The sequence below is a fragment of the Leptopilina heterotoma genome, unplaced genomic scaffold (genome assembly GCF_015476425.1).
Source record: "Leptopilina heterotoma isolate Lh14 unplaced genomic scaffold, ASM1547642v1 Lhet_103, whole genome shotgun sequence".
In the NCBI taxonomy this organism is placed as follows: domain Eukaryota; kingdom Metazoa; phylum Arthropoda; class Insecta; order Hymenoptera; family Figitidae; genus Leptopilina; species Leptopilina heterotoma.
This window is the reverse complement of record NW_025110818.1, coordinates 1416355-1432943: the sequence shown is the minus strand read 5'-3', so window position 1 is coordinate 1432943 and position 16589 is coordinate 1416355. Positions and strand designations below refer to the sequence as shown.

The 16589-nt window shown below is 20.4% G+C and overlaps 1 protein-coding gene across 3 annotated transcripts in view; it reads left to right on the top strand.

Annotated features, from left to right (window-relative positions):
- LOC122501330 (dentin sialophosphoprotein-like) overlaps positions 1 to 16589 on the top strand; it is a 172580-nt gene that overhangs the window by 79893 nt on the left and 76098 nt on the right. For 2 of the 3 annotated variants that reach the window (XM_043610729.1, XM_043610712.1), the window contains exons 5-8: positions 7140 to 7362; positions 9983 to 10054; positions 11025 to 11172; positions 16500 to 16586. In XM_043610729.1, the coding sequence (XP_043466664.1) occupies positions 7140 to 7362; positions 9983 to 10054; positions 11025 to 11172; positions 16500 to 16586 (530 nt within the window). The remainder of the gene's footprint in view (positions 1 to 7139; positions 7363 to 9982; positions 10055 to 11024; positions 11173 to 16499; positions 16587 to 16589) is intronic. The other variant, XM_043610721.1, reaches the window with a different exon arrangement.

Sequence of the window (16589 nt, the reverse complement as noted above, 5' to 3'; positions counted from 1 at the left end):
GATTTAAATATTTATTTTATTTATTTATTATTTATTTATTTATTTATTTTATTTATTTATTTATTTTATTTATTTTATTTATTTTATTTATTTTATTTATTTTATTTATTTTATTTATTTTATTTATTTTATTTATTTTATTTATTTTATTTATTTTATTTATTTTATTTATTTTATTTATTTTATTTATTTTATTTATTTTATTTATTTTATTTATTTACTCTCTAAATTCGAATTAGTATAAAAATGCTCATAAACTGGAATTAGTGATTGACTTTTTGATTTTAAATTAATAAATTTTACCAATAAATTAGTAGAACTTACTATTATTTGCTAGCAACAATTCAAGCGCTCGGCTTTAAATAAAATATGAATTGGAATATATAGTTTTAATATTATTATAATTATAATAATCATATATTCTGACATGGGAAATTGAGGGAAAAGTCGGGACTTTTTATTAAAAGTACTAAAAAAATTAAAATTTTTAGTATTCATAAGAAAATTCTGAATTTTTGTGTCTTTTTTGTTTGACTCATAAACTATAAAATTACCACGAATTCTAATACAAAACCTTCAATTTTTTCAATTACTGACAAAAATTTCTTTTTAAATAACTTAAATTTTGAACAACTATCATAAAATAAATAAATTATTTAATAAATGATTTTACTTAAATATATTTCTAAATTAATTCAATTTTAATAGAGTTACGTTTACAATTTTCATAAATAAATGAACATCAAACGGTCTCAATTTGAAATTTTATCAAATTTCAATGTTGAATGAATATAATTTGAAATTTTAATGAACTTAGATTTTTGAAAAATAATTTTAATAATTCAAAATCTTCTAAAATTAGTTAAATTTGTCAATATATATTTAATTAATTATTAAAAATAGTGGATTTATAAAAGAATTTTAAAAAAACTAGAAAAAAATTGAATTTTGAAGAAGTTACAAATAATTGCAGAAATTCAATTACTTTCAAAAGTAATAAAATTCTTATCAAAAAATTCAATTATGCTTAAAATTTACATAAAAAATCTCGACAAAATCACAATTATTATATTTATAAATAAAAAAATTCTTCTTCAAAATTCAATTATTTTCAAAAATTTTAATGAAATTCTTGTCAAAATTTCAATTATTTTCAAAAATTTTTCTTATCAATGATTTTCAATTTCTACTATTTTAATAAAATTACCCAAAAGAATTCAATTATTTAAAAACAATTTTAATAAAACAAATCAATTGTACAATTTTTAAAAACAATTGTACGCAAACATTTAATTATTTTTATAAATAATAAAAATTTCACAGGAATTTAAATATTTACAAATTTTTTTTAAGTTTCTTCTCAATAATTCAATTATTTTCAGAAATAATAAAACTCATCGCAGAATTTCAATTATTTTTAAATTTTTAATACAATTTTAATCTAATTCCTTGAAAAATGTAACTATTTTAAAAAATTTTCTTAAAATTCGTCAAAAGAATTCAATTAATTAAAAATTTTGTAATAAAATTCTTTATAAGAATTAAATTTTAAGAAACTCAGACTCGGAGTAATCCCTCTCTTTTTGTTTTATAACAATATTTTTAAAGTTGATTAATTTCAACTAGCTTTGAATTTGAAATTTTTGAAAATCCTAATTTCTATGGGAAAATAATAATAATTAAATATTTAAAATACTTAAAAAGAAATTATTGTTTTCGAATAATTTTACAATTAAAAATATTCGTAAATAAATTTAACAGAACATTTTTTTCAATTAAATTTTTTCTTTTACTTTCTAAAAATTCAAAAATTTTCAGTTTCATTTTCAATTAAAATTTCTAATTGACTAATACAATATATAAACATTTTTTGGCATATAACAAACAAAATGGGTATATTTTTAATTTTTTGAACATAATTTTTTTTAAATTTTCTAATTTGTAATATTATTTTATTATAAATCACGAAAAAATACCTGCATATTTTCGATTTTTGTCAAACAATATTTTTTGAAGAAAAAAAAAACAAAAGCATACATAAGAAACTAACTTTAAACTGCGGACAGAAAATTTACTAATTCAAAAGCAAAAAATTAATAGAAATTACTATTTATTATTAAAATTTACGAATTCAAATTTAGAGAGTACTAAATATTTTTTATTTTTAGATAAAAAATATTCGAAGAACTTTGAAAGCCCCATAAATAATTTTTTATTTTTAAAATATTGGAAAAAAAACTTTTTTTAAATTATGAAAATAAATTTGAGTCGTGTGAGTAGAACTTTATTAAAGTATCTTGTGATTACTCTCCGATTAATTGTATCATATCGTAAAGATCAAAATTATCATTGTCAATGGTATTTTTTTCCTTTAATGACTAATCATTGCTTCCGTGGGTTATTATTATTCAGAACTGATAAATTATCACAACATAACATTTTCATTATCAAATACAATAATTCAATTGCCTCATTTTTAGATTAAATTATATCTTTAGCGTAGTAATTTCATTTTTTTTTTCATTATTGATAGAAAAAATTTGTTTATAACAAATTTCCTTTTTCATTCATGTAAAAATTAAGAATAGAAAAAATTTGCACTACTTTCAATTTACTAATAGTTGAAATAGAACAATTACTTATTCTCAAAAATTTTAATGTATAATTCTTTGAAAGAATTTAATTATTTTCAAAGAAAATTTACGAAATTCAATTATTCTCTATTTCTACTGTTTTAATAAAATTAACTAAAAGAATTCAATTATTTAAAATTCTTAGCAAGAATTCAATTATTTTTGCAAAGAAGTAAATTTTCACGGGAATTCAATTATTTTCAGAAATTTTTCAAAATTCAATTATTTTCAATTCTTGCTATTTTAATAACATTTTTCAAAAGAATTCTTTATTTAAAAAACTTTTTTTTTTAAATTCTTCTCATGAATTCAATTATTTTTACAAATAAATAAAAATTTTCACGGGAATTCAGTCATTTTCACATAAAATAAAATTTTTCGCAGGAATTCAATTATTTGAAAAAATACAATTTTTGATGAATTCCTCGAAAATGCAATTATTTGCAATATTAAAAATTTTATTTGAATCCATCGAAAAAAATCCAATATTGGCAAAATTTGTTTAAAAAATTTATTTTTAAAAATTCAATTTTAAGAAATATTTGATATTATTCAATAAATTATTTATTTTTTTATTTAAATAATTGAACTTTCGTAGTACTTTCTAATAAGAATTTATTTAAATAGGAAGCCCAATAATAATTAAGCTAATTGCCTTAAAATAAAAGAAAAATGTTGAATTTTAAGAATTTTCGATTTTTGGTACAAGTGGTGAGGGTAATTTTTTGGACCAAAGGGTGAAGCTTAAAAAATAAGTACAGTAAAGTGTATGTCCTTAATATTTTTTTCTCATTAATATTTGTATTTTTGGTGAAGAAAATATAAAAAATTATATTGCGAGTTCGTTGCCTATTATTTTCATATATGACTTATTAAAATCAGTTTTTATTAATAAATAATGAGAGTTGAATTAAAATTATTAAATCTTTTTAATGATTCCTCCTTTCTATTTTGTTATAGTTTTACATTTGAGCATTTTTTGTGAAAAATAAATCTTTCAGAAGAAAAGTATGAAGCAAAATACAATAAATTCTTGGAAAAAGAGAAAAAAGAAAAAGGGAGAAGGAGAAAAATAGTGAGAAAGAGAGGGGGGGAGGAGAGATTTAATTAGGAGAATAGTATGGAATGAAAAGGAGTCTGTGTGTAAATGGTATCAAAAGCCAGCCTCTGGGTTAGCAGTGCGCCGCATTAAGCTTTGTGGATAATCATGTCAGTCGCGTGTGTATATTTTTCCTCTTCTTCTTCTCCCCCCTCCTTTTGTCCCAGCTGCAACACCTTTCCATCTCGCAATGCATTTATTCCTATGTATACACTAAGTAAACTGGGTTACATCGTCTATTGAAAAACCACCATGCTCCTATCTTTTTCGCCTTATTGCGAAATGTAACATAAAAGTCTCTATAAATAATTCCTCAATACTCACAACAATTTCCTTCGCGAATTACATGTCAACGACTCAAATGTCTCGAACGAATATTTTTAGACTTTCATAACAGATAATTAACTTTTTTTTTCCATTCATTACTTTGCCTATAGCTATTTATATTTCTCGAGCTTTATTTATTAGGTCCATTATCATATTTATCACGAATATACAATATTAATTATTATTATCTAGTACTACTACTACTTCTACTACTACTATTTCATTAATATTATTATTATTATTATTATTTTCATCAGCTCTCTAAATCTGAATTAGTAAAAAGTTACTAATGAAATGACGAAAAGTCTTCCACCAAATGATTTAGTAATAATTTTACTAACAAATAGTGAAATTTTACTAATTATTAGTAGAATTCTACTAACAATTATTAGAACTGTTTTATTAATAGTCGAATTCTACTAAAACATTAGTAAAATTTTAATAAAAATTAGTAATATTCTACTAATTGAAAAAGAGAAAAGTCTTCCTTAAAAATTAGTAAAATTTTACTATATCTTAGTAGAATTCTACAAATTCAGATTTAGAGAGAGGGTTGCCACAAATCAGGGAAATTAAGGGAAAATCAGGGATTTTTATTAAAAGTACTGGAAACAATAAAATGTTTAGAATTTATAAGAAAATTCTGAATTTTTGTGTCTTTTTGTTTGTCCTATAAACTATGAAATTATCACAAATTCTAAAAAAAACTTCAATTTTTTGTATTTTTGACAATAATTTTATTTCTCTTTAAATAACTTAATTCTATTAAAGAACTGCCATATATTTATTACTCATAAATCATTTAATGAAGTATTTATTTAAAAAATTTTAATTTCAATTCTTTTGAAATTAGATACAATTTTAAAAACTTTAATGCAATTCTTTAAAAGAATTCAACGATCTTAATAAATATCAAAATTCTTTTCAGGAATTCAATTATTTTCAAAAAAATTTTTTTAAAAATTCTCGTTATTATTTATATTATCTTTATAAATATATCATAATTACATTATCTTTATAAATATATTAAAATTCTACTCCAAAATTCAATAATATTCAGGAATTTTAACAAACTTTATTTCAAAATTCCATTATTTTCATAAATAATAGTATTTATCACAAGAATTCAATTATTTTCAAAGATTTTAATAAAAATCATAAATAAAATTTAAATTATTTTCAAAAATTTTTCTTAATTTAATGGTTTTCAATATTCTATTATGTTAATAAATGTTCCCAAAAGAATCCAATTTTTAAACAAAATTTTTTATAAAATTCTACACAAACATTCAATTATTTTCACCCAAAAAAAAATTGTTTTAAAATTTTTCATTACATTTTTCGCCGTAATTCAATTCTTTTCAAAAGTAATAAAATTCAATTATTTTCAAAAATTTTAATAAAATTCATGCAAAAATTTCAATTATTTTGTAAAATAATAAAAATTTCACAAGAATTCAATTATTAAAAATAAAATTTGCATACATTTTTTCGTAAAAAAATCAACTGTTTGAAACTTTTTGTAAAATTTTGAATTATATTTTCAGACTCAATTTAATGATTTTCAACATCTACTATTTTAATAAAATTTTTCAAAAGAATTCAATTCTTTAAAATTCTTCCTCAAGAATTCAGTTATTTTGACAAATAAATAAAATTTATCACGGGAATTTAACTATTTTCAGAAATATTTCAAAATTCAAATACTTTCAATTTCTACTATTTCAATAAAATTTTCCAAAGAATTCAATTATTTAAAAATTTTTATAAAAATCTTCTCCAAAAATTCAATTATTTTTACAAATATATAAAATTTTTTACGGGAATTTAATTCTTTTCACAAAATGAAATTTTTCACGAGAATTAAATAATTATTTTCAGAAATTCAAAATTTAATTATATTCAATTTCTACTATTTTAATAAAATTTTTCAAAAGAATTCAATTATTTAGGAATTTTTATAAAATTTTTCTCAATAATTCAATTAATTTCATAAATAATAAAACTGATTGCAGAATTTCAATTATTTTTAATTCAATTTTAATCAAATTCCTCCAAAAATGTAATTATTCTTAAAAATTTTATTAAAATTCGTCGAAATAATTCAATTATTTGAAAATTTGTTAATAAAATTATGTATAAGAATTCAGTTTTGAAAAACATTTGTACTTTTCTAATAGAAATTGATTTAAAAATCAATTTCAGTTAAAGTTTTAGATAATAATTGAATTTTGGAGAAGTTATACTACACATTAATTGCAATTTTTATAAATAATTGAATTATGTAAAGGTTTTAAATTAAAATCTTTGATAATCTTAATTTTTCATATATTTAATTAAAAATTCTATGGAACAAATTTTTTTCAAAAAGGTTAATCGAAATATTTTAAAATTATTTCAAGTTTTTATTTTCTAATGTATATTTAATTGAAGAATTTCTAATTCATAGAAATTTTACATAAAATTGAATTGTAAACAAATTGATTTAAAAATTCTCAAATAGAACTTTTTCAGAAATGATTAAAAATAATTGATTTAAAGAAGAATTTTAGTTAAAAATTCTTGAAATTCTTAAAAATTTTTGAAAATTTTTTAAGTATGTAATAATTCTTAGTGAATCAAAATATTCTTTAGGATCAGGGAAAAAGTCAAAATTTTGTCAGTAAATCAGGGAAAAACAAAATTAAATGTTTGTGGTAACCCTGTTTATGAAATTAGTTTCTAAAAAACAAAAATGTAAATTTTAAGATTTGAAAAAGCCCGCGTTGGAATTAATTGTCAGAGGGCGCTATTAACTTTCTCGCTAGTGGTAATTTTATGACAGCAAATAATTACTATTTTTAGAATTGTATTTATTACTATTTCTTGTTATAATTTAATAATAATAATACTATTATTAAATTATTATTATTATTAAATTAATTTGTTTAAAAACGAAAAAATAAGTTTTAAAATTTGAAAAAGCCCGCGTTGGAATTAATTGACAGATGGCGCCATTGACTTCCTCGCTAGTGGTAATTTTATAATAGTAAATAATTACTACTGTTATTTATTAAATTATTATTTCTTTCTTTTTATAGAACCAAAGAAGAGACGATTTCATCCTTTGCGAGGACTACGAAGGATATTTAGGAGAAAAAGCCGTGGAGCGGCGGATTCTCGTCTCACTTCCGGCCTAACTGATGGTGATTTACTGGCTCGCGATCGTGAGGAAGTCACTTTGCGACATCCTGGAGGGCGAACAGAAGAAGCACGTAGTCGAAGTGCTAGTGAACTTCTCACGGATTCCTGCGACAGAGAAAGGTAAAGACATTTGATGTTTTTTTTTCTTCACATTGTAGTGTATATTATAAAATGCGATACAATGTAGTCGAGAACAAACAATTAACATTTTTAAACCATTTATATATATACTGTGGTTTTAAAAAAAAGAAAAATCCTCGACTCATTGTAATTATATATAGGGGTCTTTAATTTTAGATTAAAAATGAAAAATGTTACAGAGTCATTAACTTCTTTTGCAATTCTTCTTCAATTGCTTCGCGAAATTTGTTTTTCTTTTATATTATAATAATTATGACTTCATTTCATGCTGAGAATTTATTTTTTAAAGTTCACAGTTATTGTTTCTTTTTTTTATTTTTTTTTAGTATAAATTGAATAAAATTTTTCAAAGAAATTCAATTATTTAGGAATTTTTATAAAAGTCTTCTCAAAAATTCAATTATTTTTACAAATAAATAAAATTTTTCTCGGGCATTTAATTATTTTCAGAAATATTTCCATTTCTACTATTTTAATAAAATTTTTTAAAAGAATTCAACTATTTAAAAATGTTTATAAAAACTTATCTATCTAGAATTCAATTATTTTCAGAAATACTTTCAATTTCTATTATTTTAATAAAATTTTTCAAAAGAATTCAACTATTTAAAAATGTTTATAAAAACTTATCTATCTAGAATTCAATTATTTTCAGAAATACTTTCAATTTCTATTATTTTAATAAAATGTTCCAAAAGAATTCAATTATTTAAAAATTTTCATAAAAATCTTTTGAAGAATTTAATTATTTTTACAAATAAATAAAAATTTTCACGGGAATTCAATTCCTTTCACAAAATGAAATTTTTCACGAGAATTCAATAATTATTTTCAGAAATTCAAAATTTAATTATATTCAATTTCTACTGTTTTAATAAAATTTTTCAAAAGAATTCAATTATTCAGGAATTTTTATAAAATTGTTCAAAAGAATTCAATTATTTAGGAATTTTTATAAAAATCTTCTTAAGAATTCAATTATTTTTACAAATAAATAGAATTTTTTTGGGGAATTCAATTATTTTCACAAAAATTAAATTTTTTACGTTAATTTAATTATTTAAGAAATTCAAAATTTAATTATTTTCAATTTTTACTATTTTAATAAAATGTTCCAAAAGAATTCAATTATTTTAAAATTTTTATAAAAATCTTCTCAAGAATTAAATAATTATTTTCTCAAATATATAACATTTTTTAAGGGAATTCAATTCTTTTCACAAAATGAAATTTTTCACGAGAATTCAATTCTTTTCAGAAATTCAAAATTTAATTATATTCAATTTCTACTATTTTAATAAAATTTTTCAAAAGAATTCAATTATTCAGGAATTTTTATAAAATTGTTCAAAAGAATTCAATTATTTAGGAATTTTTATAAAAATCTTCTCAAGAGTTCAATTATTTTTACAAATAAATAAAATTTTTAGCGAGAATTCAATTATTTTCACAAAAATTAAATTTCTTACGTTAGTTCAATTACATTCAGAAATTGAAAATTTAATTATTTTCAATTTCTGCTATTTTAATAACAGTTTTCAAAAGAATTCTTTATTTAAAATTTTTTTTTTAAATTCTTTGAAAGAATTCAATTATTTTTAAAAATAATTTTAATTTCTCACGGAAATTTAATTATTTAAATTAAATTGTCTTAGAAGAATTTAAATATTTTCCTAAATAATAAAATTCTTTTTAGGAATTCAATTATTTTTATAAATTAATTTATAATAATAAATTTATAAATAAATTATTTTTAATAAAATTTGTATCAAATTCCTCAAAAACTGTAATTATTCTTAAAAATTTTATGAAAATTCGTTGAGAGAATTCAATTATTTGATAATTCATTGATAACGATTCTTTATGGGAATTGAATTTTAAGAAACATTCAATTATTCAATAAATTGTTTATTTTCGTATTTAAATAATTCAATTCTCGTAGAATTTTCTAATAAAAATTAATTTAAACATGAAGTTCATTTAAAATTTTAGATTTTAGTTGAGCATTAAAAGCATTATAGCGTGAATATTTAGAAATAATTGAATTTCGAAAATGTTTCAACTTAAAAATTTTTGAAAATCTGAATTTTTCATACTCTTTAAAAAATTATTAAAAATAATTGATTTAAAGATGAATTTTAGTTTAAAATTCTAGAAAAAGTTACAGTATTTAAAAATATTGATTGATTTTAAAATTGTTAAAAATTTTAATTGATGTCGAAAAATAATTATTATTAATATTTTAATTAAAAGAAGAAAACAAATAGGAGAGGGAAATAATTTTAGTTAGAAAGAAGAAAATAAGTAGGAGAAGAAAATAATTTTACTTAAAAAAAGAAAGTAAATAGTAGTGTTAAATAATTTTAATTAAAAAAAAAGAAATCGAAGAGATAAATAAATTTTTGCGAAAAAGAAATAAACACTTTTTGAGCGCGAGAGCTTTTGAGTTTTTTTTCTAGAATTTTTATCAAAAAAATAATGAACGACAAAAAATAAATTTCGCTTTTCGTCCCTGAAGAAAAAATCGCTTTTACTCCTCCTTACATTTATATAATAATTAACGAGTGTTTAGAGATCATTATTCAAAATTTTCTTTCAGTATAGAACAAATTGGCTGGCCAGATAAATACGGAATAGTCTTGTCATTGAAGTCTGAGAATACTTTCAAACAGTAAATATATACATATAAATCTCATTCAAAAAAAGAATTTTTTTTTCTTTTAATGAACGATATTTCAATTTTTAACGTCGTCATTTTTGTGTATTATACCATTTTATATATTTATATGTATGTATAGTGAAATCGTGTCCATATAAGCGAGGCTATGAAATCCGAGAATGTTAATGTAAAGGCTAATTAGTCTCAGTGAAAGCTTTTTTTCATTATTCATTATTGCATTATTGCTGGTAAATTTTTCTTCTTACAATTATAAATATTTTAATGTCCCTTGATTTAAATGGTACTTTTGGTGCTGTCTTTTCGAGTTCACGTGTTTGTGTAAAAGTTGCTTTTTATTTTTTTACTCGTTTTATTTCGTCAATTAAAGTGTATTTTTTTCTTTGGTATTTTAATTCGTCTAGTTGGTAAATTGTGTACTTGGTTTTACTGTCTTTTGAAATTAAATTCAAAAAGTTGCTTATAGTTTTTAGATACTTAAACAAAAATAGAAATTTTTTCAAATAAAAAAAAAGAAAAAAATAACAACTTTTTTCACTTCAAAACATTTTTCATATAAAAAAAAAAAAAAAAAATATTGTAACAATAGAAAATATTAAAAATTACTGTATGAAAAAAAATGAAAAAATTCTAACAATAGAAAATAGTGAATGTTATTGGAACAAAAAAATATTGAAAAAATTTGACAATAGAAAATATTAAAAAGTACTATAAGAATAAAAAATTAAAAAGTACGGTAAGAATAAAAGCTTTTAAAAATATTGTAATATTGTAATAATATTAAAGATAATTTTCGTATTTTAATTGAATATTTTTGAATTTAAATAAAAGACTGTAATTCCAAAAGAAAAATAATCAGTATCGAATTTTTTCTGTACTTTGCTTGTGAATAGTCGGAATGAACATATTGCTCGAGTAGAAAATAGTGAATAAATACTAAAATGTTGTAAATTGACGTTTTCAGTGTCTTTCTCAGAAGAAATGGTGAGGATGATTCCTTCACGAAATTTCGAGGAGGAGCCGGACAACTTTCAGTTTCGCATGACAGTGTTTTTCCTGGAGAAGTGCCTCACACTCGTCCCCTATCTCTCGAATCTCTTACAACCCTTGAGGTGAGTTTTTCTTTTTTTGATCAAAATTAAAATCGAAATCATTTGGAAAATTTTCTCTCTAAACTCAATAAAATTATAACTCAAAAATTATTTAATAAATAATTTGTCTTCAATATTTCAAAATTAATCGAATTTTAAAAGAGTTGCGTTTACAATATTCATAAATAAATGAACTTGAAAGGGATTTAATTTGAAATTTTATAAAATTTTAATTTTCAATAAATTTCATTAGAAATTTTAAAGAACTTAAATTTTTGAAAAATTTTAATAATTCAAATTCTTCTGAAATTAATTAAATTTTTTAAAATATATTAAATTAATTATTAAAAATAATATGGATTTATAGAAAAATTTTAGTTTAAAACACTCGAAAAAATTGAATTTTAGAGAAGTTACAGTTGATTGCAGAAATTCAATTCTGTTTCAAAAAATTTTGTAAATTCTCGAAAAAATTTTAATTATATCTTTATAAATAATAAAATTCTGTTTAGAAATTCAATAATATTCACAAATTTCAATAATTTCTTGGCAAAAGTTCAATTATTTTCAAAAATAGTAGCATTCATCACAAGAATTCAATTATTTTCAAAGATTTTAATGAAAATCATGGCAAAATTTCAATTATTTTCAAAAATTTTTCTTAATTCAATAGTTTTTTCTACACGAATATTCAATTATTTTCTAAAATAATAAAAATTTCACAAGAATTCAATTATTAAAAATAGAATTTGCAAAAAATTTCAATTCTGTTGAAATTAGTTAAACTTTTTAATATATATTTAACTATAGTTATTAAAAATAATGGATTTGTAGAAGAATTTTAGTTAAAAACACTAAAACAAATTGAATTTTGGAGAAGTTACAAATGATTGCAGAAATTCAATTATTTTCAAAAGTATTAAAATTCTACGCTAACGTTTAATTATTTTCATAAACTGTCATAAATAATAAAAATTTTACAGAAATTCAATTCTTTACAAATTTTTTTACAAATTTATTTGCAATAATTCAAGTATTTAAGAAAAATCAAATTTTTTACAGGATTCAATTATTTTTAATACAATTTTAATCGAATTTATAGAAAAATGAAATTATTCTTAAAAGTAGCTTTAAAATTCGTGGAAAGAATTTAATATTAAAAAATTTTTTTAATAAAATTCTTTATTAAAATTCAATTTTTTGAGAAACATTAATAAATATTATTTATTTTCGTATTTAAATAATTAAAGTCTCGTAGAATTTTCTAATAATAATTTGATTTAAAAAAAGAATTTCAGTCAAAATTTTATATAATAATTGAATATTAAAAGCCTTATAGCGTGAATTTTTAGAAATAGTTACATTTTCAAAAGGTTTCATAATTTTAATTATTAATTTTATAGAACTAATTTTTTTTTAATTTTATTATTTGAAGTGTTTATTTTCTAATATATATATTATTTAATTGAAGAATTTCCGAATAATCAAAATTTCGTAAAATTAAATTGTAAACAAATGGATTTGAAAATTCTCAAAGAACTTTTTGAAAAATTATTAAAAATAATTGCTTTAAAGAAGAATTTATTTGGAAATTCTAGGAAATAATAATTGAATTGAAATGATGAAAATAATTTTGAAAAATTTACAGTAATTATATTCTTATTAATAGGTATAAAATAATGATTCTGTCATCTTTAATTTATTATAAAACATGAAGAAATCGATCATTCCGAGTCGAAGACTCGGATTGCTCGATTTCTTCATGGTTTTATAAAGATTTGAATTTGAATATTTTGAAAATTTTAATTCCGTTGGAAAAATAATCTTGATTATATATTTATTTATAAAAATTTATTAGTTATTTAATTTGGTAAAAATAAATATAGTTTTAAAAACCTGGAAAAATTCCGTTTTTTAACCTGGAAAACCTGGAAAAGTCAGGGAAAGAAAAAAGAAAGAGAAAAAAAGAAAGAAAGAAAGAGAGAGAGAGAGAGAGAGAGAGAGAGAGAGAGAGAGAGAGAGAGAGAGAAAGCTATAAAATTTAGTAAAAAAGTGATGGCGAAAAAATAAACGTTTGTTTGCAGTCTGTCGAAATAAAACAGACAAGTGATAAATCTCGCGGAATTCATCTTGAGCGTTATACATTTTACCCAAGTGTTCAAAGGTCCCTAACACCAGTAGCTGGAATGCTCGTAAACCCCGAAGATGAGGTCAGACTGGAAAATCATTACAGTCATCCTTCCTATCATAATATTTCTCTTAACTGCATTCTTCGCAATAACCGGCTCGAGATAATCGAGAGTTTATTTCAATAATTTTACAATATTCATTCTCTCAACTGACTTTACTTCTGTGCCATTGATTCTTTTTTTTTTTCTTTTACATTTTAATTAAATTTACCTTCTTCTATTTTTAGTATATTATTATTTTTTTTATATTTAATTTTTCTTCTATAATTAATTTACTGTTGATTAAATATTTTTCGTAGTGAAATTTACTTTTATTTTTAATTTTTTGTGTTTAATTAAGTTCTTCTCTTTTTTTGAAGTTAATTTTTTTTCGTATTTAATTTATTTTTTTTGTTATTTTGTTCAGAGAACTTTTAGAAAATAAAAACTTAAAATTGTTAGTTAAAAAAATTAAAAATGATTCATTTAAAGATGATTTTTAGTTAAAAATTCTGGAAAATAATAATTAACTTGAAATGATGAAAATAATTTTGAATTTAATATTTAAATACTTTAACTTAACGTAAATATTTCGCGTTGAATTTGAAATTCATTTCTGCGAATAATTAAACACGCAGTAAATAGAAATAAACTAATTCGCGATTCCATTAGGAAACATTTTTCCTTTATGGCCTTATAGTGCCACTAAATTGAAATTCTTTTTCCATTTAGTATTCCATGTTCTCGAGACATAAAATAGAATTTGTAGATATTGCGAGAAACTTCGATTACTTTTTTTTCCTCCTTTTTAAAGCGCACTTTCCACATTACTTCTTAAGAAATGAAAGATCCATTCTCAGCATCTGGTAAACTTATGCTCCGGTAACTTGTGCGAATGCATAGCGCGCCTATTTCAGTCTGCAATAAGGTCAACGGCGAAAATAGAATCACGTTGGGCTTTTAGGCACGGAAAAAAAGAGGTATTTCAATCGACAATTACTTCAACTCTTTTTTTCTCCTTTTATTCAGTGTTGGAAATTTTTATTCAACTATCAAAAAAAGAAAGTGCAAAGTAGAGAAAAAATAAAAAAAAATTCTATTTTGTCGTGGCAAGAGATCTACAATCTAAAATTGGATTTTGACAGTTTAATTACTTCTTAAGTAATGTAATTAATTATTATAATTGGAGTATGAAAAAGATTTGATTTATTCAAATAAACGATAACTTGTCTCTTTATGAAATAAAAAATTATGTATACTGAAATTAACGGTTTAAATATTTATTTACTATTTATTTATACTTTATTTATTTGAATTAAATATTTATTTCTGTATCAAATATTCAATATCTAATATTTTCAAAAAATTTCGCAAAAGAATTCAATTATTTTAAAAAAATTATAAAATTCAATTGTTTTCATAAATAATAACATTTTCACAGAAATTCAATTAATTTAGAATAGTATTTTCAAAAAATACAATTCTTCACAATAATTCAAATACTTTTACTAATAATAACATTTTTCATGGAAATTCAATTTTTTAGAAATTTTTTAATAAAATGCTAAGCAAAAATTCAATTATTTTTATAAATAATAAAATTCATCAAAGAATTTCAATTATTTTTAATACTATTTTAAAGTAATTAATAGAAAAATTCAATTATTTTCACAAATAAAATTTTCCACAAGAATTCAATTATTTCAAATAAAATTTTCATAATATTTATTATATTTCGAAAAAATTAATTATTTAAAACAATGTTTATAAAATTCTTATGAAGAATTCAATCATTTTCAAAAGTTACAAAATGGTTCACAAAAATTCAATTCTTTTTAACCATTTTAAATATAATTTTTCGCGATAATTCAATTATTTTCATAAATAATAAAATTCTTCTCAGAAATTCAATTATTTTTGAAAATTTTAATAAAATTCTTAGCATCTTTTCAATTATTTTCATAAATGATAAAATTCATCGCAGGATTTCAATTATGTTTAATACAATTTTACAGGAATATTGATCAAAAAAAGTAATTATTCTTAAAAATTAGATTTTAATTTCTCAAAAATATTAATTATTTATTTCGAAAACAATCAATTATTTTAAATACAGTTTTAATTACATTTTTTTGAAATAATTCAATTATTCTTTTAGATTTTAATAAAATTCTTCCCAAAAATTCAATTATGTCGATAAATAAAAAAAATTATTCTCGAAAATTCAATTATTTTGAGGCATTTTAATATAATTCTTTGTGAAATTCAATTATTTTCATAAATAACAATATTTATCATAAGAATTCAATTATTTTTAAAAGTAATAAATTTCTTCTAGAAATTCAATTATTTAAAAAAATTCTAATAAAATCGTTCGCAAGAATTCAATTATTTTCATAAATAATAAAATGTTTTTTAGGAATTCAATTATTTTCAAAAAAAAATTTAATAAATTACCACACAGACATTCAATTATTATTGTGAAAAATTTTAATGGAAAATTATTGAAATTTTTTTTTTTTTAAATCTTCGCAAGAATTCAATTCTTTTCATAAATAATAAAAATTTCTCAGGAATTCAATTATTTAAATTAGAATTTGCATAAAATTAGTCGTAAAAAATCAAATATTTAAAAAATTTTATTAAATTCTTCGCAAAAATTAAATTATTTTTATAAATATTTAAACTTTTTCATGAATAATAAAATTCGTTGCAGGAATTCAATTTATTAGCAGTAGGTTAAGAAAGAAGTAAATATGTTTTTGATGAAAATTAGGAAAAAGTCAGGAAAATAAAATATAAAATGGAATTTTTGTCAGTTTTGCGAAGTGCCTAAAATGTGTTTTTTTTTACCGTCAAGTTAAATTTTTCGATAGCCACTTTTTTACTACTTTTTTTTAGTTTGAAAGCTACTTTTTTAAAATTAATTATCGATTGCGAAGTCAGTAATTAAGAAATTCTGAAAGCAAGTCACGTGTCGTCCAATTATTTGTAGTTTAAGAAAAAAAAAGGAGAGTGCTGAAGAAAAAAGATGAATTAATTTTGATATCTTTTCCCTTATAACGTTACATATTATTCAAGTGTCCGCCCGTTCCGTTCTGATAGACGATGAAAGTTAAAGCGATTTTTCTCCTTAAAGATTAGTCATACTCTTGAAATTTACTTGAATTTTTATTTCAGCGAAGGCAATCTAATACTGGAGACGAGGCAGAGCACAACCGAGAGTACAAGTCACATGTGGCCCAAAGGCAAAGGATATCGTTGAGGGTG